Genomic DNA, 22,559 nt, shown 5'->3' with positions numbered 1-22,559 from the left:
ACAGTGTGAGCAAAGGCCTGAAGGTGGGGAAGTTGCTGCAAAAGTTAAATGTGTTCTGCACACGTGTGGCCTCATTGTTATTTGCCAGCCCTGGGGCTCTGGCCGCTGTCTGGTCTCACCAGAGGAAAGGGTTGGCTTTACTGAGGATGCTGAGAGACAATGAGGAGGAGAGGAAGAAAGGTCACCTGGGAGTCATAATGACTGGCTGTGTGACCTTGAGCAAGTCATTTCTCTTCCCTCGGGAACTTGTTGTCTCTAGTTGGATGACACGAGGGATAGATGCCATGATCTTTCAGGCCCCTTTTTACTTTGATATCGTGGGACTCTGAGTCATGAAGAAGTTTTGAGTAGTGTAGGTGAGGGGGAAGGAGGAACCCCAGGGTTTCACGGTGACATCAGAACTGAAGCTGCCCTCCCTATTTGCCTGCACCCCAATAGGCTGTCTTTCTACCTCAGCCTTGCACCCTCCCCTCTGTGCAGGCAACACCGGACTTCCCTTTGCTTTTGCTGGCCTGGGAAGTGGCCTGTGGGGGAATGGGGCACTTGAAAGGGACCCCCTACCCCCGCCAAACAGGCAGTGAACCCAGCTCAGCCCCTCCTGCCTAGGGTAGTCCCAGATCTGAGCAAGGAGCCTGGCAGGGGCTTTGAGAAAGAACACTGTCCCTTCAATAAAAGTTATCTGACTTAATATCCTGTTGGTGCCGAGCCACAGATTGCCCCAGCTTCTAGAAAACCCACTAATAAATTTAATTCGTCTCTGGTCAGTGTTTCTGTTACCCCACCTATGGAAATAAGCAGGCCTTCCTAGGCAGAGGTGGGGTGTGTGCCGTTTGAAGCCGCCTTTCATTCATCGCAGGCCACTTTCTGCCATGGGACTGTGTCTGGCTTGCCAGCCTCACCAGGCCAGGCCTGCTCCTTTGGCCACTGAAGGCCTGTAGCGGTCCCTCCTGCTGATGCTGTGTGTGTGTGTGTGTGTGTGTGTGTGTGTGTGTGCGCGCGCGCGCGCAAAATGTCCACGTCCTCTTTTTTTCCATCTGGGTTTTTTTTCAAGATGATCCCAATTTCAAACTGCCCAAGTTGAGTTCATTCTCCTGCCATCTTTCCTGTCCCAATCACTTCATATCTTTTAACATTCTTTACCGCAGGCTCCACATCTTGGGGTCCCCACAACTACTGTCTTACCCCACAATCTGTCATTTTATTCCCTTGGAGTGGCCTTGGGCTTCGCCTCCTGGGTTCCAGCTGCCCCACCAGATCTCCTTCCATCCACTCCACTCCTACACTCATACCAAAGGGACCTACCTAAAGAACTGCTTGCTTTATGCCCTGCCTTGCTCAAGAATCTCCAGGAACTCCCAGTCGCTGTGTATATCAAGTTCAAATCCCAATCCCACCACCTGGTGGATCTTGGGCCTATGCCCTTATCCAACTGATATCCCTGATCCCCCAGCCAACCCCCCTCCCGCACAGTCAAGCTGGTTTCCTCCCTTTCCCATGAGTTTCATGGCTGTGGTTATGTCCTCCCTTGCCTTCATCTCATCCCACCACCTCCATGTCCTGTCTTCCTGTCCATCCAGGCAAAGATATGCCAAATGTTTGATGAGTGACTGTAGCCAAAAAGACACCAATCACACCAGGAAATTGAAAAACACATTTGGGACATAACAAAGTTTTCACCCACATGAACTCACTGGCCTTGCATGACAACTCTTTGAGCTAGGGACGGTGCCCCCATTTCACAGAGGAGGAAGATCACCTGACTAAACCCCAAGGCAAAGCTGGATCTTCTCCCTTATGATCTGCAGGGACTTCTGGGGTCCCCTCCTAGGCTGTGGCTGGCAGCCCACCGAACTGGGGTTCATTCAGTAGCTGCTCTGGACTCGACTTTGCCTTCTTTCCTGTTGTCTGTTCTCCTTGTCATTGGCCTGTCCCTCATTTCCCAGAAGAGCTTAGTGACTCTCTTGGTGAGGCCCCTGGAGTGGTAGAGATGAGGGTGTGGTGGCCACAGGCACCTCCAGGGGGTGCTCTTTTGGCTTTCTCAGGCAAGGCCCCTGGGAGTCAGCGCTGCTGGGGAAATAGGTTCCGTCAGTAACCCTTCCCCCTGACCCTGCTCCCCTACTGGGGCTTCTGTAGAGCCTTTCTTGCCACATAACCACAACCGAAAGTGTTGGGGTGGGGTGAAGGCAGCTAGGACAGGGGCCTGGGAGCACTGCTTCAACCAGAGCAACCTGCCCCTGCCTGCGGGGACCCCCAACCCCAGTGAGGGGCCTGCCCCTTCAAGCCAACAACTGGAAGTCTCCAGTTTTCTATGTTCTTGAGCCAATGGGGGACTTCTGGGGCCTTAATGGGGCCCCAAGCCCCATTTGCTCTCTGGGGGTCACCTGAAACTCGTCATCTGGATGAGTGTTTTTTAATTTCCAAAGTGCTTTCCCACCACCATCTTCATTCACCCGAGACTCCCTAGTGAGCATCTGCTAAACCTGGATTACCCTTAGCCCTCACCCTCAATAAGGATGACAGAAGCTACAGCCCAGAAAGATGGCTGCCTTTTCCGGGGTCTCAGGTCGGGTTGGGATACAGTCAGATGAGGGCTTCCCTCCTCCTCCTCGAAACCTGGGCGGCACACACCATGGGTGAGCTTATGGGTCTTCTGGAGAAAGAGGGGGCCTACCATCTCCTGCAGCCCTAATCGCCCCTCCACTGGGACAGCTCACGGCCTGGGAAGGTAGAATCAAAAGTAGAGCAGATAAAGGATAAGGGCAGTTGGAGATGAGCTCTGGGCCTCCCTCACCATCGGAGTTGTGGCAAGCCCTATGCTGGAAGCAAGCAGTGACCGTGGGCCAAGGAAGGAAACTGGGTTTCTTGTAAATAAGCAAAGAGAAACCCCAACCAACAGAGCTTGCAAAACCTTTATGTTTTCCTCCTCTTCCTGATTTCATCTCATAAGGGGGTGGTGAAAAGAAAGGAATAGAGGAGAAGGAGCTGACAAAATAGTTGTGGCTGGGGCCCCTTCACTGCGCATTTGCTCAAGGAGGAGGGTTTGGCTTGAAGATCAGGGTCAAGGTTGTAGGGGGTATCCCACAGACCGGTTACTTCGGCTCTGTCCAAGGCTACAGACTGGACCCCTGGCTCTGGCCCTCTGTCTCTTAAGTACACACCATTGGTCACATGGTGCAGCATGCAAATTTGCTTCTGGATGACTATTAGCCAGAGGAGGGGCTGTTTTTAAGTAGAGGGTACAGCTGTTCCTGGGGTAGTTTCCATTTTGTTTGTGGTTGTGGGGGAGGGGCGCTGAGGGAGTGGGAAATGGCATGAAGGAAATTGTCACTTCCTTTCCAGAGAATTCCAGAAAGGTTTCATGGAGGGCTGGGTATTTCAGGAGTGAGGGCTGGCTCTGAGAGGATGAGGAACTGGAGAAGGAGAACTCTGCTTTGTGGCCTGGCTGACCATCTGGCCCCCATGTTTCCTGGCCTGCGTGAAAATGCCACGGGTGTTACTAGCGATTTTGTGAGAGCCAGTGGCTGAACCGGTGTAGATTTAAACTCACTCCACAGAGACTGTGGATGTGGCTTTTACATAGGGGCTGCTTCCTGTATGCAGAGGAGGCCCAGATGGGTGGGTGCTGGACACTGCTTGACTGCGCTCCAGTGACAGCCCCAGAAAGGGTCTGTACTTCTGAAGGGGGCCCAGCTGTGATGACGCAGGAGCAGCCCAAACCACTTCTATTTTGCTATTTTGGTTTTGAAATGCAGTCAGAACCACAGTGAGCCAGAGGTGTGCATTTGCAGGCTGGGGATGTAGGCGCCCTCGCTTGCTTGCTCCCTCCTGTGGCACAGGCTCACTCGCTTCCTCACACACGGTGTCCGGAGCCATATGCTCTCCAGACGCTTTGCTTTCAGTGCAAGTAGGACAAGGTCTTGGGAGCCAGGGATCCTGCAGTGGCCTCCAGGGGAGTGAAGGGAGTAGAGCTCTTGCCACCCTGGGAGCAGACTCTGACTGGAGCCAGCTGTGATCTGTATGATGACAGGGCGGGTGGAAAACTTCCCAGGCCCATCTCTTACTCAAGCCGGGTGTCTGTGCTGTATACCCACCTAGTGCCCCACTCACCGTAAAGGCAGCGTCCAGGGCTCTAGGCCCTGGAAGAGCTGAAAGGACACCAGGGAGGAGAGCCCCCCCGGTGTGGGCCTCTCAGGCCTCCCTGGCCTCCAGCCGGGCGGGCCTTCTGTGGTGGTGGTTTTTTTTTTTTTTGGTTTCAGGTTCCTGGGAGAGGGAGGTTATTTTTAGGGACTGGGGGGGTCACTCCTCTGCTGGGGAGAGTGAGTGAGCATGCAAATGAGCTTCTCCCCACCTCTCACTTTCAAATCCTCAAACATCTGACGGGGGAGGGGCAAAGGGCAAAACTTTATGGTGGAGAAGGTTCCATGGTGGGGCTTGGAAGGGAGTTTTCTTAGCCTTGACCAAAAAAGTAGGACAGCTACTTCCTCCCTCCACCCCGCCCACACTCCTTCACCTTACTAGCTTTAGGCTGGAGCTTGGGCAGAACAAGACACCAGGATCAGCCTTGGGTGCTGGGTCCTGCAGCCTTGAAATTCTCACAGTCCTGGGTCAGCAGAACCTGCACCAACTCAGTCCTGAATTTAGATCCTTAGACGTGTGGACACTTAAAGAGTGCACTTACATTAGCCTCTTCTTTCAAACCTCTCTTTGCACAGATGGCTAAGGATCCCATCCAGTACAGTGCGGTGCTGTCTTCCCTCTCCCACCACCTCCTTAGCACAGTGGACCTTGGTGCACTCACCCCAAGAACCCATGAGCCACATACATATTCTGCTGCTAGCTCTCTTCCTGGGAAGCGGCAGGAGGGAGCAGCAGCGGTGGCCATAGCTCGGTCTGTCATTGTCATTCTGCGAAGGCGGGACCGGAGGAGGGGGGACCCACCACTGAGTTTGTGGCTCTGCCGGTCCACAGAGCGTCTCATGCACACATCCCCATACTTGGGACATGTGCGCGCACCCTGCACACAAGTAAGTCCATGGTGTGCGTGCACACCCACAGTGAGAACTCCCATTGTAAATTACAGTGCACAAACACCCAGATGTAACACAGACCAGAGCACACATCTCTCTCTTACCCCAAAAACAATGGACACACGGATATACTTCTTGCCCAGAAAACACACCTCACTGGTACTGACTGACCAGTATCATTCATTCGTTCGTTGGTTCGTTAATTCATTCATGTGTTTGTTCTGCAAACATAAATTGAGTGTCTGCCACATGCCAAGCACAGTGCAGCTTGGTAACGTTTCACTGATGACCAACACAGTTGCCCCTGCCCTCAAGGAAGCCACTGCCTAATGGGGGAGGTGAGAAAGGTACAGGGAAGGTCTGCAGGCAGCGAGCAGCAGTGAACTCGCAAACAAGAAGTGATCTGTCAAGAGAGGCCAAAGCAATGAGCAAACCTGAAGGGAAGGGCTGCCGCTGAATGACCTTGTTGCGGGGAGAGGGAGCAGACACCAGAGTTTCGTGTTTAGACAAAGTGGGATTAGGTGAAAGTGATCCCTTTCATTTGATTAGTATGAGAATGCTTCCTGGGGGCAGACAGCCGGCCTGAGGGAGGGCGGGGAGCTGCGGAATGCGAGCCTTGGGGCGCTTTGGCTACAGGAGACAGACCTTCCAAGCATAAATGGCCCTGGGAGGCTTCTCGGGCAGGCCACTGGAGACAGGGTCACAGGCAGGGCCCGGTGGGGGTAGGGTGAGGGAGGGAGGGGTGGAACTGTGTTTTTCCCAGGGCCTCCTCTTCGTCCTCGCAGGGCTGTCTCCTTAGCCAAAGGGAAACTCAGACCTGCCAGGTTGAGTTGAGTGACTTCTCGAAGTTTTTTAAGGGTGGGTGGAAAGGTGCGGGGGTGGGGGGTGGGGTGAGGGCTGGGGTGGAGAGTGGGCGGAGCCAACCCTGTGGGCTAACGGAAAGGAAGTGGGAGAGGCCTGGGTGTCTTCTGTGGGGGAGAGCGGTCATCAGAGAGGTCACCCATGGTCCTCCTCCCTTTCCTCCCCTTTGCCCCTCTCCGAAGTTCCTCATTTCTTTCTGGGCCAGGAGAAGGTTCTGCCACCCCGACACTACCAAAGGTGTGTCAAGGAGGTAGGAGTCAAATGTGTCTCTCGGACTATGGTGCTTGGACCCAGTTCTTCAGGCGCTGGTGGTTGAACCGGGCTGTTTGTACACCCATCGCGCGCACGCACACGCAAGGGTACCATTAAAATCAACCCTAAGGGTCAAAGATGTGGTACCTGGAGGTGTAAAAGCCCACGTTCTCGAGAGCAGAGGAGCAGAGCAGGCTGGCAGGAGGGCCATGGCAGCAGGAACTAGGCTTTGGGAGGTAAGCCTGGGTGCCGCCGCAGACCACACGTAGAAGAGCAGCAAGCATGGCCCTGGGTGGCGTGTGTGCGCCTGAGGTTGCATACTGTGAGCTCCAGAGGCACCGGGCACCCGGGAGAGGAGAGACATGCGGGCTGCAGCAGACAGGTTTCCTGGAAAAGGGGGGGAGGTCCTGAGCCGGCCCTGCAGGATGGGGAAGGTTCTGTGGGCCCCTCCGCAAGCTGGGGCTCTCCTCACAAGTTCCCAGGGTGAGAGTTCAGTCTTGAAACTGAAAGCAAAGCTGAAGCAAGAGCAGGGACACCCCCCACCCCTCCCCGAGGCTCAGAAGCCATCCTCTCCAGTGGGCGGCAGCGGTGTCAGGGCAGCGATAAGTGCACAGGGCATGTGCCCCGCCTGTCTCGGGCCGTCGGGGCGTGGCTGAGACCAAGACTCCCCTCTTGGAGAGCTGCTGGCTCTGACAACACAACCCCCACCGAGAGACATTTCTTCCTCTCTAGACTCTGCCCTTCAGAGCTAAGTGCCCCCACTTTTGAGGTAGACCGAACCAGGCAGAGTCTGGAAGAGCACCTGGTACAGCCATGTGTCGCTTCCCACACCCCTGAACACACGATTCTTTCCAAGTCAAGGGGCTTTTAAGGATTCTTCATGCTGCTGCGCCATCTATAAGGCCAGATGGGGTGCCCTGATTTCCCTTGTGGCCACGCCCTGGGGATTAATCTTTGGGGTGGAGAGAGCCCAAAGTCCCTCTATCTGTCACCTTCTCCAGAGGAGGCAGGAGAGAAAGGAGGGAGGCTGTGTGTCTTTAGGGCCAGCTCAGGTGCAGATGCTGGTGACCTAGACTGACACTGAGGCTCAGCCACTTCCCACTGGAGGTAACTCAGTTAACTTCATCTTTTTCCTTCATTTTTTACTTGCCTCTTTTCTTCTTCCCCTTTCTTCTCCCATTGTCCTCCCCTTTTGGCAAGCCTCCTTGGTCCCTCTGGTTCGACTGGCTGTCGGCTGTCCTGTCGTGGGGACAAAGCTCAAGGAAGGTGACCGATTCACTGACCCTGTGATTCCCTTCTCCACAGGTCACTCCTGCGGTTGGCCCAACCCAGCATGCAGCCTTGAACCTGGCTTAGGCCACCACCTACTCCAGCTCTCTACACCCCCTATCTCCCTGTGGTTCGGGCTGTAGGCTCTAAGCTCCAAAGTACCTGAACAGCATCTGTTCGTCAAGAAACCCCCACAGCTCCAGAGGGCCCAGTGAACCCTGCTTTCGGCTCTCTGAGAAGACAGCATGGCTATTACCCTGCAGCCCAGTGACCTGATCTTTGAGTTTGCAAGCAACGGGATGGATGATATTCACCAGGTATGGCCCCAGAGAACAGAGCCTGGTCACCCAGGTGGACGATCAGAGAGACACACACTGGCAGGCAGACGGCAAGTCAGCTAGCCATCCGGCTAGCCAGTCAGCAAATGTTGATCAAGCACCTACTAGGTCCAGGCCACTGGCCCTGCATACCAGCCAGACTGTGCACCAGCTTGTCACTCATACGGCCGTCAGTAGTCATTGGGTGGTCATTTCGTGAGCCAGGAGCCCGTGTGCAGTTCTGGGGCATGTGCAGTCACCAAATCAGCCATGCGGTCAGCATGGTGTCAGCCAGTCAGCAATGTGGCCTGAATGCACAGGTATACCTGGACCCTCACGTGCATTCCTGTCCCCTTCCCTTCTCCCGCAGTGTCACAATGAGAAAGCTGCTGGGACAGACACATAGCGAGGGTGAGCACTGCCAGCTGGACCCATGGGCAAAGACCAGCCCCCCACCCCCTTCAGACACCTGTCTCTAGTATAGCTGATGGGCCCTTCCATAATCATCTTTTCAGCCTTAGTCTGAGGATTCAGCTCTGGAAATGGGGCTTTCTGGTGGGGGAAAGTTAAAAACTAGGACAGAATTCTGGCACTTAGGGCCCCACTGCTCCATATCTTGCTCTGTACTGGGGCCAAGGGAGCACTTTTTCCGTGCACTTAGCTGTACTCATTGGAGGGTGTCCTGGCACACCCATTGCTACCTACTCCTCTCCTTCCAAAAACTGGAGAAGAGGCAGCCAGGTACAGTAGAAGGAACAGAAGATTAAGTCAGGGGTCCTGGGTTCCAATCCCAGTTTGGCCACAGTTACACGTGGGCAAGTCCTGTCCTCTACCCTATCTGGCTGCCCTCTCCCCATCTTCACCAAGAGGAGATCCAGTTGGATTTTCTCTAAGGGCACCGCAGCCTAATACTGATGCTCTACGCTAAATCCTTGTGAGGACAGAAAACTTTGTCCGACTTCTGGTGGCTTACCAAAGGCTGCCCCCTAGTGGACTTTGAGCACATTGTCCTTTCTGTCCCGCTGGGTCTTAACCTAAAGTTGCTCAGTTTTATGCAACACCTGTGGTGTGCCTAGCCTTGTGGAAGGCATCATGGGAAGAGAAGGGAAGAAAAATCTAACCAAACATGAGTTCTCAATACTACTGGTCATTTTTTTCTTGTTTCTGATCTGCTCAGCAACTGTTACTGTTCTTTTTTAAAATGTTTATTTATTTATTTTGAGAGAGAGAGAGAGCGCGCATGAGCTGGGGAGGGACAGAGAGAGAGAGAGAGAGAGAGAGAGAATCCCAAGCAGGCTCCGAACTGTTAGTGCAGAACCTGATGGGGGGCTCGAACTCACGAACTATGGGATCATCACCTGAGCCGAAATGAAGAGCTGGACGCTTAACCAACTGAGTCACCCAATCCAAATCCCACACCTGCTCCTCCACCCTCAGCAGACAGCTTCTCCTCCAATCTACAGAGAAGCTCAAAACCAAGGACACCCTCAGTTTCCCTCCTTTCCCCCTTTTATTGATAACATCACCATTCTTGTTTCCTTCCTGCTGGCCCAGGAGAAAGAAGTGTCCCTCTTCTTTCCAGGGCTATCTCGTACCCATCCTTCATCTCTTCTCTCCTGCCTCCAAGACCTCAAACCATTGGCCACCCTTCTTAGCTCCTTTCTGCTCATTAGTATAGTCTCCACCCTCTGTGCTTAGGTTCTCACCTCCTTTCTTTCCCTCTTGTTAGGAAACAATTTTTATTAAAAATGTATCATTAATACAAAAGAGTACATAAATCATATATATATATATACACACATATATATATGGAATAACTATAAAAAGAACACTTATGAACTCACCACCCATGTGAAGAAATAAAGCATTACTAATCTCCTAGAAGTCCCTGATACCTAAAACATTTAATGAGAGCCTACTCTACACCAGGCCCTGATGTACATGCTTTATGCACATTGATCTGTTTCAACCACCCAGTGGGGTTGTTTAATATGACCACCCCAATTTTATAAAGTAAGGAAGCCGATGTACAGCAAGATTAGGTACCTTGCCCAAGGTCCCACTGTTACTAAGTAGCTGAACTTGGTTTCAAACCCAGGAAGTCTGGCTCTAGATCGGGACAATCCAATGGAATTTTTAAAATTTATTTATTTTTGAGAGAGAGACAGAGAGAGCGAGTCAGGGAGGGGCAGAGAGAGAGGGAGAGAGAGAATCCCAAGCAGGCTCTGCACTGTCAGCACAGAGCCCGATGTGGGGCTCGAACTCACAAACCGTGAGATCATGACCTGAGCCAAAACCAAGAGTCAGACGCTTAACCCACTGAGCCACCCAGGTGCCCCTCCAATGGAATTTTTTGAGGTACTAGAAGTGTTCTGTATTTGCCCTGTCCAGTATGGGGCCACTAATCACATATGGTTATGGAGCACTTGAGCTATGACTAATGCAACTAAAGGACTGAACTTTTTTTCAAGGTGATATTCTTTTTTTTTAATGTTTATTTCTTTTTTGAGAGAGAGACAGAGACAGAGATAGAGACAGAGTGCACACAGGAGAGGAGCAGAGGAAGACAGAGGATTCGAACCGAAGTAGGCTCAGTGCTGACAGCAGAGGGTCCAATGCAGGGCTCAAACTCACGAACCCTGTGAGAGCATGACCTGAGCCAAAGTTGAAGTCGGACACTTAACTGACTGAGCCACCCAGGCGCCCCTGAACTTTTACTTTTGAACACATTTTACATTTACATTTAAATAGTCACCCATGGCTAGTGAGTACCATTATTGGACAGACGGCTCTCAACTCATGGCCTTCATCCTGACACCCAACTGCCTGCCTCAGTCCATCCTCTCTCAGATCTGTTGTAATGTGCCTTGGGGCCCCAGCACCCCCCTGAGAGTGCTCTAGCCACGGTGACTGCCCAGTGGCCAAACCCAAAGTCGTTTTATCAATTTTTATTTTTCTGGATCCTTCAGGAACATTAGGCATAACTGAGCATTCTCATTCTTTTTTCATGAAGAAAGAATTAAGTCCCATGAAAATTTGGAAAATACAGAAAATTTGAAAGAAAAGGAAAAGAGTCACCCAAAGTCCTACAATAAAAACATAATTATTATAATTATTCTGGTATAATTCCTTCTATACGTAAGTTTTAATGTTTATTTATTTTTGAGACAGAGTGTGAGCAGGAAAGGGGAAGAGAGAGAGGGAGACACAGAATCTGAAGCAGGCTCCAGGTTCTGAGCTATCAGCAAAGAGCCTGACGTGGGGCTCGAACTCACAAACTGTGAGATCATGACCTAAGCTGAAGTTGGACACTTAACGACTGAGCCACCCAGGCGCCCCTATACATAAATTTTAAAAAGACAGTTGCAATCACACTCCTTTTTCATTTAGCTTTGTTTGATTTTAGAACAACTATGTCCTCCAGTGGTCAAATTCTCATCCTGATGATTATAGCCACTCTAAGGGATTTAGCGACCACTCTTTTGAACCCTTGGTCACATATTTTTCACTCCCTGATAGGTATCTCCATGTTAAATATTTCAAAGTACCATATCCAGACACTATTCCCCTTATCTTTCTCCAAAAAACTGTTTCTCCTCCTTCTGGGTCCCCCTTTCAATGAACAGTGTCCTCATGCACCCAACAAATCAAGCTGGAAATTGGAACCTTCTCTCCCACCCTAACAGGGACTGGGCCCTAACCTCCTACCTATATAATGCCTCTGTTCTTCTGTCTTCATTGCCAGAGACTGAGCCCTAAGATGTCCACAGTCTGAGCCACTAATCCTGGATACCCAACCCTATGGGCTGAGTCCCTCACCCTTGCCATTGACTAATGCTTTCCCACTGGCCTGAGAATGAGCCTAACCCTTCTCACAGACCAAGCATAACCCTGGCCAAGGATTGACCCAGAACTACAACCAATTAAAATTGCGTGATCTTGGGGGCTCCTGGGTGGCTCAGTCGGTTGAGTGTCCAACTCTTGATTTCAGCTTAAGTCATGATCTCACAGTTCATGGGATCGAGCCCCGTGTTGGGCTCTGCACTGGAAGTGCAGAGCCTGCTTGAGATTCTCTCTCTCTGCTCCTCCCCAGCTCTGTCTCTCTCAAAATAAACATTTAAAAAAATTAAAAAAAAAAACCTGTTTGCCCTCGATTGAGTGCAGGTGGTACAGAGCTAACCCATCTCTGTTAATCAAGAATCCACTCAAAGCATCACCTAGTGAGGTTGGACCCAGAACAATGTCATCCTACAAAGGACAGCCCTGAGGGGTCCAAGAATTAAGAATTGCAAGACGGGCCAGATTCTGTTGGCAGGGCTTCCTGGTAGAGGCAGGTGAGCCTTAAACCAGATTCCTATCTTGTCCATAGCTGGAAGACCCCTCGGTGTTCCCAGCTGTGATCGTGGAACAGGTACCCTACCCTGAATTACTGCATCTGTACTCAGGACTGGAACTGGACGACGTTCACAATGGTATCATAACAGACGGGACGTTGTGCATGGCACAGGATCAGATCCTGGAGGGCAGTATTTTGCTGGCAGGTTTGTTTCCTTCCTGGGCAGGGAAGATGTGGAAGAGAAAGTGGTTCTGTCTTCAGGGAATCGTAGCCTACAATGGCTCCTAGTGACCTTACGCAGCAAGGGCAAGGCCCGCAAGAGTTGGAAATTAGATGGGGCGGTTAGGACAAGCAAAAGGTAGTACCACTTCATAGAGGAGGAAACCACCTAAATGGATCCGTGATCTCTCAAGATGGAATGGGACAAGGAAGAGTGGAGACCAGCTGAGGTGAGTGTAGAGAAAAGGTGGAGAGTTACAGTAGGTGGCACACCATCCCCTTCCCGCTATCCCTTGGCCTCTTAGCACCATTCTCTGGGCTGGCCCTGATGACTGCTCTATCCCTGCCCTGTGCCCTGAGGGAACTTTTTTTCTGCCCCATGCCCTCTGTCAACCCCACACCATGGAACCTGGAACCAGATGACAATGAAGCAACCTCACAAACCATGTCAACCACTGAAGTCTTACTCAACGTCGAGTCTCCCAATGACATCCTGGATGAGAAGCAGATCTGTAAGTTTGAACCCTGGTGCCTTAACCCAAGGCAACGAAAAATGCCATCGAAAACTACCACATCCACATACTGGATTGCCAGGCACATGTGCATGCCAGCACACATACCCACAGCCACTGCCACACGTGTAAATGTGCTCTTGAATTGTGGCTGGAACAGAGGGTGCCAGAGGGCACCGTAGGCAAGGAAAAGTTGGCCAAGGTGACTTCCTTTCTCCAATGTTTAAATCATGCTAAAATACTCATAACATAAAATTGACCACCTTAACCATTTCTCAGCATACAGGTCAGTGGTATGAAGTACAATTTGTATTTTGCATTCTCACCACCATCATCTCCAGAACCTCCATCCTGCAAACGTGAAACTCTGTGCCCATTAAACAGTAACTCCTCATTGCCCCTCTCCCCTCAGCCCCTGGCAGCCAGCGCTCTACTTTCTGTCACTATGAATTGCATGACTCTAGGGACCTCACATGAGTGTAGTCACACAGTCGTGGTCTTTGAGGACTGGCTTATTTCACTTAACATAATGACCTCAAGGTCTGTCCATGTTATGGCATATGTCAGAATTTCCTTCCTTTTTAAGGGTGACTCTTCGGTCCCCTCTGCTCTCTTGCCCGGCTCCCAGGAAGACTGTGCAGGGTGTGGCTTATTTAGAAATGCGCCAGGCTTGAAATCCCCTCCTCTCTTCCCTGTTCTTGGAGGCTGGCCCCTACCTCCCCAGAAGGCCCCCAAGGTAGGCTCCTCCCCCAGCTCCCCCTCAGGCCTTTGCCTGACTCCTGGACAGGAGGACTCCCAGCCCTAACTGCCCCTTCCCAAGGGGATGCTGAGATCCAGTGGGGGAAAGAAAGCCTGAAGGTGTAAGTTAAGAGTACTAGTATTTCTGTTGACCACCCTGTCACTAATATATACTCAGGCTTCAGCAGATAATTACCGAATGCCCACATGTACCAGGCACCAGCTTGCTGTGTGACCTTGGACACATGCCCTGCCATCTCTAGATCTCAGTTTCCTTACCAGGAAAGCAGAGGAGTTGGGCTAATTGATACTTTCCAGTTGTAAAACAAGTGAATGACTAAATCAAGGTGGCCCTTTACCCTGGGTGTTGCCTGGAACTTCCCCACCACCAGCAGTGGCTGCAAATGTGGCAGCCGTGATTGGGACCAGCTCATGCCCACAGCCCTGCAGGTGTTTCCTCTCCTCATGGTGCAAGACACATGAGGCATTTTCAGGTGTATCCTGAATCTGGGGCTGTGGGGAACGACTCCCACCGCCCTCCCCGGGAGCCCACCATTCTTTTCAGTGCCCTCCCTGCCCCAGGCCACTGGAACTTCAGGCCTCTCTCCTTGCAGTCAGCACCTCCGAAATGCTTCCCGACTCAGACCCTGCTCCAGCTGCCACTCTGCCCAACTACCTGTTTCCTGTCTCTGAGCCTGATGCCCTGAATGGGGCAGGTGACACTGATGACCAGGAGGGACACTGTCTGGAGGAGAAGGTCCCCAGAGAGGAAAGTGCCAAGAAGACTGGAAAATCAAAGAAGAGAAGTAAGAGAGACGGAGGTGGGGGATGGGGAGAAGAAGTGTGTGTGTGTGTTCAAGGGGGCGCAGTAGGCAGGGGGCAGGTCAGGGACACCATAAGGGGTGAGTGGGTTGAGGCTCTTAGACACATTAAGAGGACAGCTCTCATGACAGGGGTGGACGAAATGTCCTCCCTTCTGTAAAACCTGGCCTCATCAGTTGGCCTGACATCTCCCATGCCATTGCTGTCGGCCCAGCATATATGTAAACTCTTCCAGAAATGCCAATGATCCCAGATGGGTTGAACCCTCGTCTTGGTGTTTGGACACCATCCTTGGCCTCCTGGCAAGTCCCTGGCCCTCTGGGGGCCTCTGCCTATAAAAGAGGCCTCATCCAGGGGTGCCTGGGTGGCTCCGTCGGTTGGGCGTCCGACTTCGGCCCAGGTCATGATCTCACAGTTTGTGAGTTCGAGCCCCGGCGTCAGGCTCTGTGCTGACAGCTTGGAGCCTGGAGCCTGCTTCGGATTCTGTGTCTCCCTCTCTCTCTCTGCACCTCCCCAGCTCATGCTTGCACTCTGTCTCTGTCAAAAATAAATAAACTTAAAAAAATTTTTTTAAATAAATTAAAAAAAAAAAAGAGGCCTCATCCTGTGTGCTTATCTTCCTTCTCCAAGCTTGTGGTGCTTGGGCCATATGTGGGAGAGGACTTTGGGCTTTCCCAAGCCCCGGTGTTACTGATTTCCTTAGGTAATGACTGGTTGCCACTGCCTTGTCAGCGAGGGAACCAAAGCCTCAGTGTCACACTTACCTGCACAACAGCTGCCCCATTAGGCTGCCTTCTCTCTCTCTCTCTCTCTCTCTCTCTCTCTTTTAATGTTTATTTATTTTCAGAGAGAGAGAGAGAGAGCATGAGCAGGGGAGGGGCAGAGAGAGAGAGAATTACAAGTGCAGATGAGATCATGACCTGATCCGAAATCAAGAGTCTGATGCTGAACCAACTGAGCCACCCAGGTGCCCCGAGGCTACCTTTCCATTTCAAACATTAGGCTAGGTGGATTGTGTTCTTCTAAAGGGGACTCATTTGTAACCACTACCGCATTGCAGTCGTGTTCTGGTGTACCTTTGGGGCCTGAAAATGAGGGCGGGCCATTGGGCAAGTGCAGGAACCTGAGGGCTGTGGTTGTGGAGGGTGATCGTGGGCCTCTGGTCTTGTTGACCCGGCTCTTCCTTGTCTGCCTTGGCACCCTACTCGAGGAGCTCCGGGGTCCTCCCTCTCGGGAGTCCACCCTGGAGCACTCACTGCCATCTCGTCTCTGCCTCATCCTCCTCCCTGCTTCCCCTCACAGTCCGGAAGACCAAGGGCAACCGCAGTACCTCACCAGTCACTGACCCCAGCATCCCCATTCGGAAGAAATCTAAGGATGGCAAAGGTGCGGCTGGGAGTCAGGTGAGGTGGGAGGGGGACTGGAGGGCCTAGGCAGCCCCTCATCACGTGCCCTTCTGCAGGCAGCACCATCTATCTGTGGGAGTTCCTCCTCGCACTGCTGCAAGACAGGAACACCTGCCCCAAGTACATCAAGTGGACCCAGCGAGAGAAAGGCATCTTCAAGCTGGTGGACTCCAAAGCCGTGTCCAAGCTGTGGGGGAAGCAGAAAAATAAGCCCGACATGAACTATGAGACAATGGGGCGGGCGCTAAGGTAGGAGCTGCTGGGGCACCGAGTCCCTGCCCGGGGGTGGGGGTGGGGGGTTACCGAACTCTTCTCCTTGTCCAAGACGTCCCTCCTGCCTTAGGATCTCCCAGCTCTCCCACGTGTTTGCCCTAAGTCTGTTCCCGGACCCCTGGGAGGAACAGCCCCCTCCCTCGTGTATCTCTGTCCTGGCTTTTTCTCTTTTTATAACAGAAGAGCCCTTAAGGACCCCGCATCCCCAGGAAGGGCCTTCTGCCAGCCAGAGACCCAGGGAGACAGGCCCAAGTTACCCACCGTTGACCTTTCAGGCCGGGGGACAGCTGAGCTTCCCAACGTCCATCCCCTCCCATCCTTTACTCACCCCTTGTCCTTAGCCCCAAAGCAGGGCAGGGCTAACATTTAGAACCCCTTTTCGTGGCCCTTTGTGTCCTCAGGGGGAGATCTCAGGAATTTCATAAAAGCCTTCCAAGTCCAAGAGTTGGCCTTGGATGGGCTCCCTTGCCCTGGGCTCCCATCTGGCTGCCTGGCTGCCACCCTCTTCCTGCCAGACCTGCCCTGGAGGGTGGCGTGTCCTGGCCTAACTCCCCACATCCCCGGCCCTCGTCCCCCAGATACTACTACCAAAGAGGCATCCTTGCCAAAGTGGAAGGGCAGAGGCTGGTGTACCAGTTTAAGGAGATGCCCAAGGACCTGGTGGTGATCGAAGACGAGGATGAGAGAAGTGAAGTCACGGCGGCCTCCCCTCGGGCCTCCACTCCCTGCACCTCCTCCGCCAGCACCACCAGGCGAGCCAGCTCCAGGGTCTCGGCCAGAGCTGCTCCCCAGGGCAAGGCAGGCCCTTCCTGGGAAAAGCCAAAGGTTCAGAGCGTTGGCTTACAGCCGTCTGCAAATCTGGAAGTGGGACTGTGTGCAGATGAGGAGATCCCCACTACCTCCGCCGTGCTCATCCCTCCCCCGGAGAGCCAGGCCAAATTCCCCAAAGCCATGAGGTAAGGGCCCCAGAGTCATTACAGGTCTTCTACTAGGACCGTGTTTGGGGAGAGTGTTCAACTTCTTGTGGAGTTCTGCTGTGTCTCCAGTCTCACGGGACACTCCCAGAATCCCTGGGAAGCCAGTAGGGCACCTGTTGGTCAAGAGGGGAAAAGTGACTTGCCCAAGGTCGCACGCTAAAATAATGGCAATGCCAGCACTTGACCTGGGCAGCTTCTGTCACCAGCTGGGGCTGTTCTGGTTATTTCAGAGTGCTCCCCAAGTAGCCACCAGGTACCTCCACATCTGGGCCCATCTCCCCAAGCCTCCTCCATTCCAGAAAAGAGACAATGGAGGATGGTACAGAGACACCCATTCTGCTTCCCTCAGGCCCTCCAGGGCCACCTGGAAAGCTCTCGCTACTTCTTGTCCATGCTCATTGCCTCCAAATTTTCCCTGAGAAGGTTGGGCTTTCAGTTATGTGTATGTTACTCTCACTACACTGGCGTGGATAAGGTACTCTCCTGAGGAGGGAAGGCAATAGAGCGGAGTGGTGAGCAACATGAGCTTGGGGGTCAGAAAGCCTAGATGTGGGTCCCTGTGACTCGCTGTGTGGTCTAAGGCAAGTTACATAACCTCTCCGTGCTTCCGTTTCCTCAAGCTGTAAAATCACACTATTAATCTTATTCAATTTGTGGGTTGTTTGGGAGATTGAGTGAAATACCACACGCCAGGCATGTAGAACGGTTCCTGACCTATACTAAGTACTCAGTAGGTGTTGGCTGGTACAACAGCAAAGAAACCACACCTTCAGCTCTGTTCCTCCTGTGCCCTGCTCCCTAGCCAGTTGGGAGATGCCTTCTGCCTTAACCAAATCTGTTTTCTGTTTCTTCTCAGTACTTCTTCAGTGCCCAGCAACATCCACCTAGGAGTGGCCCCTGTGGGGTCAGGCTCAGCCCTGACCCTGCAGACCATCCCACTGACCACAGTGCTGACCAATGGGCCTCCTGCCAGTACTACTGCTTCAACCCAGCTTGTTCTCCAGAGTGTTCCGCCTGCTTCGACCTTCAAAGACACCTTCACTTTGCAGGCCTCCTTCCCCCTGAACACCAGTTTCCAAGAAAGTCAGGTGGCAGCACCAGGGGCTCCGCTGATTCTTAGTGGTCTCCCACAACTTCTGGCTGGGGCCAACCGTCCGACCAATCCAGCGCCATCCTCCGTCACAGGGGCTGGAGCAGCAGGGCCCAGCTCTCAGGCCCCTGGGACTGTCATCGCTGCCTTCATCAGGACTTCGGGTGCCACAGCAGCCCCTGGGGTCAAGGAGGGGCCACTGAGGCCCTCCTCATATGTGCAGGGCATGGTGACTGGGGCCCCCATGGAGGGGCTGCTGGTTCCTGAAGAGACCCTGAGGGAGCTCCTGAGGGATCGGGCTCACCTTCAGCCACTTCCAACCCAGGTGGTTTCAAGGGGTTCCCTTCCGGGGAACCAGACTTTCTCTTCTCCCAGCTGCCCCACTGTTGGGCTGACCCCAGTGGCTGAACTTGAGCTCTCCTCAGGCTCAGGGTCCCTGTTTATGGCTGAGCCTAATGTGACCACATCTGGGAACCTGCTTGCCAGATCCCCAACCCCAGCCCCCTTCTCCCCATTCAATCCCACTTCGCTTATAAAGATGGAGCCCCATGACATATAAATGAAGGGGGTCGGGGGAGGTGTGTCCCAACAGGCAAAATTGAACAGCATTTTTATATGGACTTCCTGTAGCAGAGACTGACTGAAACAGCACACCTGCCCTTTTCAGTGGGATGTCAATACACCAGATCCCCTGTCCCCGACCCCTGCCCCGTGTCACCATGGCCAAGCCATGCCCAGTTTGAGCATCCGTGGCGTCAGACCGTGGCCTTCAGGAGCACTAGGGGATATGCTCTTGTCAGGGTAATGGGCTGACTTGGTGATGGAGCGAAAACCTCCTGAGAAGTTTGTGGCCAGGGCTGAGGCAGGGGCTCTGGGGGAAGAGTCCTGTCGTGGGGCTATATTTCACCGTCTACGTTCCCTCCACAGGGAATTTCCTATCCCGTATGTGAATATCTCTGTATGTGTGTGTACTCGTGGGTCTGTATCTCTGTTTCTTTGGGGAGGATGGGCGTGTAGCTGTGAGGTCTTCAAGGGTGTGTGTGTCTTTGCGGGTCAGCTACAGAGATGGGGAGTGTTTTTTAAAAGAAAGCATTCTCTAGTGCCCTCTGTACAAACCGAGATTCAGTTGCTCTGAGGCTGTGGGGTGCATGCTGGATCCCCCAAATTGAGAGAGATGTCACAGAGCTGGAGCAGGTCCAGGGTACGAGGATTTCAGTGGGCATGTGTGCTGGGGAAGATGCAGTTAGAAGGGCCAAGGTCAGACCCAGATAGAAAGTCCCCAGGCAGGGGCTGAAATTAATTGAATGTGCCGAGGGTGTGGACTCCCTCTTGATGAGTGTCATCCCGATACCTCCCTGCTGTCAGGCATTGCTGGGACAGCTGTGTCGCCGTGCATGCTGGCTCTGCCTCCGTCCTCACCCGTGTGTGCCTGCTGCTCAGCGTGCCTTCTACTCACCTTGTAGGCTTGCCAACCCACTCGCCCCCACAATGGCTATCACAGTCCTCGAGTGGACTGTTGACACTCATCGCCAACTTTCAGTTGCACCTGGCCCTGATTCCTCCTGCAGCAAGAAGACAGGAGCCAGCAGATGTGAGCCCCCATGGCACTTCTCCCATCTCTACATGGTTCCTTGCTTCCCTCTTTCTTCTTTCTGAGGAAGTTTCAACTGATCCTCTATTAGGTCAAACCCTTGGCCTAACTCCTCCTTCCCCTTTGAATTAGCTTGCCTCTCTCCTGTGAAAATTGGGGGGCAAGGCTAAGAGTTAAAACACGTTGACAGCCTCAGAAACAATGATATGATCTGGTGAATTTGGTTAATGTGAATCAGTGCCTCAGGACCTTTTCTGTGTCCGCAGTATAAAACCATCCATTAGACCTAACTACCTCCCCAGGTTGTTCTCTCTTTCCTTCTGGTCACTGCCAAGCCTCCTATCATTCTCTCCCACTCTCTTCTTGTGCTTCCCCCTTCTCTCCCTGGAAAGGAAACATATATGGATGTGCAGATGTATTTATTACACATCTCCAACACTCGGCATTAAAATGCCTTTTTCTAATATGATCACTTTATTATGACAAATTCCCAATGATGAAAAGTGAAACATCCCAAGAAAGAGTCACCTTTCAAACAAAATTTGCACAAAGTCGCTGCATGGATTAGGGGTGGCCCTGCCCCCGCCCCAAATCCATAGAACTCATCATCCGAAGGTCACTGATACCCTCATGGTGACATGAAGTGTCTTCTTCACAGTTCTCAGTCCCTGTGAGCCCTCATGGCTCGTGACACTACTTTCTTCCCCCTCCTGCAGTAGCCGGGTTCTTGGGCTACCCTCTGTACCTGTACTGGCCCCACATCTGCCACTTTAAATGTGGGTGCCCACCAAGGGTCTCAGCCGCTCTCCTGGCTCTGCCTTGGCTCTTTGGGGATGGGGCTGAAATTGAGAGAGTCAGCCCCCACTTTTCTCCTCAGCTCCTGCTTGCATTTCCAGCAGCCTGCTGGACATTTCCATCCAGATGCCTGTCATGCCTCAAACACAGCCCTTCTATCAAAAATGGATTTGAAAGTCTTCACACACACACACACACACACAACCTTTCCTTCCCCCAAAACAAAAAGCTGTCATGACTTGCCTATTTCTGTGAAAGGTGCCACCATTTTCCTGACCTTCTAAGCTTGACATTTCAGAGCCATCTGACGGCTGCCTTCATTTGACCCTAACCCTCCCCCATCTCTTGAAGTCCACGCCGTTTGCCATGTCTCCGAAATCTAGCCTTTCTTCCACATTCTCAGAGCCTCCAGCCTAGCTCAGACTTACTCGACTATATCCCTTTCCCGACACACCAACACACCGCAGTGTGACCCGTCCCCCTCTCTGATCTGCCTGCTGGGGCACCAGTCCTGTTCTTTCTCTGCTAAAAAGCCTTCAATGGCTTTTCATTGCCTATAGGTAGGGGTGATACTCAAAATACTTTAGCCTCCCATCTGTTCTGGCAGTCGGGCATTAACTCTTAATTTGCTGAACCACAAAGCAGTCCAGGGGTCCTGGAGGAGAGGGGAGGGAATATTTGAGGACTCAGGGCAGTAATTCCAAAAGGAAGGTACCAAGTCCTTGGACCTTCTGGCAAAGGCCCTTCACCATCAAGCCCCAGCCAACTTCCCTAGTCATCTCTCACATTGCTTCCCTGACCCCCGGGGTCCTGCTCCAAACAAGGATCCCCTGGCCTTTGAGTTTGCCTCTGTTTGAAGTCTCCCACCTCTGTGATTTTGCTTTACTTGGTTCTGCTCAATCAGGATGCTCCTCCCACCCTGTTAGTACCAATTAAATCGTATCCATCCTTTAAGACTCTGTTCACGGAAGCTGCCTCCCCAGACCAGACTACCCCTGAGTTCTTCATTTGAAATTCGCACCAATTGCCACTCTTTTGGCAACTGCTCATGAATAGTGACATCTCCTCTGTTATAATCACAAACTGTTACTTAAATCTTCAATGACCTGGGCCTATTTAGTCTCCCCACTTAGTGTGCCACCTTTCGAGGGGCGGGGGGCTGTAGCACCCACAGAGCGGGGCAAGCTATGAATCATCTAGTGAGCATCAGTGAACCCATTGAGCTGCTGAGAGATGGGGATGAAAGTCTGAGGCTGGTGACCTCTGACCTCCCCTCTGCACAGGCACTCACCCTAGGTGCTCCACTGCCCAGGGCCGGACCTCTCTGGCTCAGTGCCCTCATGATGCCCCCACTCCCACCCCCCAGCCTTATCACCCAAGAGTTGTTACTACTTTGAACACCCTTGCCCCTAAAGAAACTTCCCTGTCCAGTTTCTTTCTTAATTCAAAGTGTTAAAGTAGCTAATCTGGTCAACTAACCTGTGCTGATCTAGTTATGGGAGAGGGCCGGAGGAGACCCTCAGGAGACTGGTTCATTTTTGCCAGGGTCATGTGGCAACAACATCCTTGCCTTTGCGAAGACGGTGTAATGGGGTCAGGAGACCCGCTCCTTACCCCCTAGCAGCTGATGTATCCTTCCTTCCTCTGGGCTCCCGCAGCACTTTGTGTATACCTCTTACTGTAGCACTTAGCACATGGTAGCTCCTTAGCTATGTGTTTATGTATGTTGCCCCTCTAATAGACTGTGAGCTCCTCAAGGACAGGGACTGTGTGTTAGTCACTGATGTATCCCCAGCGCCTAGCACAGTGCCTGGCACACAGTAGGTGCTCAATAAATGTTTATTGAAAGAAACAATGAGTCATGTTTCTAATCATGGGGATTTCAGCCATATACTGTAGCAGGCAAAAGGGGGAGGGGAAGGACAACCCATACTTGGGGGCTCTCACAGCTTTTTGGCCCCTCATATGACTGCAGGCAGCTGCTTCCTTGCCCAGGTCTACCTGCCCCCCTCCTAACAGGGTCCAGAGGAGCCTGAGGCTGCTTCTAGCTGTGCCTTACTGTCACCAGGAGCCA

At 52.4% G+C, this 22,559-nt stretch overlaps 1 protein-coding gene across 7 annotated transcripts in view; it reads left to right on the top strand.

Moving 5' to 3' along the window:
- Window positions 1-22,337, top strand: part of ELF4 (E74 like ETS transcription factor 4) — a 50,235-nt gene extending 27,898 nt beyond the window's left edge. For 5 of the 7 annotated variants that reach the window (XM_047843126.1, XM_047843121.1, XM_047843122.1 and 2 more), the window contains 8 exons: window positions 7,446-7,726; window positions 12,096-12,267; window positions 12,701-12,793; window positions 14,146-14,337; window positions 15,656-15,739; window positions 15,816-16,008; window positions 16,611-16,988; window positions 17,866-22,337. In XM_047843126.1, the coding sequence (XP_047699082.1) occupies window positions 7,655-7,726; window positions 12,096-12,267; window positions 12,701-12,793; window positions 14,146-14,337; window positions 15,656-15,739; window positions 15,816-16,008; window positions 16,611-16,988; window positions 17,866-18,658 (1,977 nt within the window). In that variant the 5' untranslated portion in view covers window positions 7,446-7,654 and the 3' untranslated portion in view covers window positions 18,659-22,337. Of the gene's footprint in view, window positions 1-6,268; window positions 6,377-7,445; window positions 7,727-12,095; window positions 12,512-12,700; window positions 12,794-14,145; window positions 14,338-15,655; window positions 15,740-15,815; window positions 16,009-16,610; window positions 16,989-17,865 lie in introns of those variants that run through there. The other 2 variants (XM_047843127.1, XM_047843128.1) reach the window with 2 other exon arrangements.
- Window positions 22,338-22,559: the final 222 nt, after the last annotated feature.

This window comes from Prionailurus viverrinus, chromosome X (genome assembly GCF_022837055.1).
Source record: "Prionailurus viverrinus isolate Anna chromosome X, UM_Priviv_1.0, whole genome shotgun sequence".
In the NCBI taxonomy this organism is placed as follows: Eukaryota; Metazoa; Chordata; class Mammalia; order Carnivora; family Felidae; genus Prionailurus; species Prionailurus viverrinus.
The sequence above is the reverse complement of the archived record's forward strand: the minus strand, read 5'-3'. Positions and strand labels throughout refer to the sequence as shown.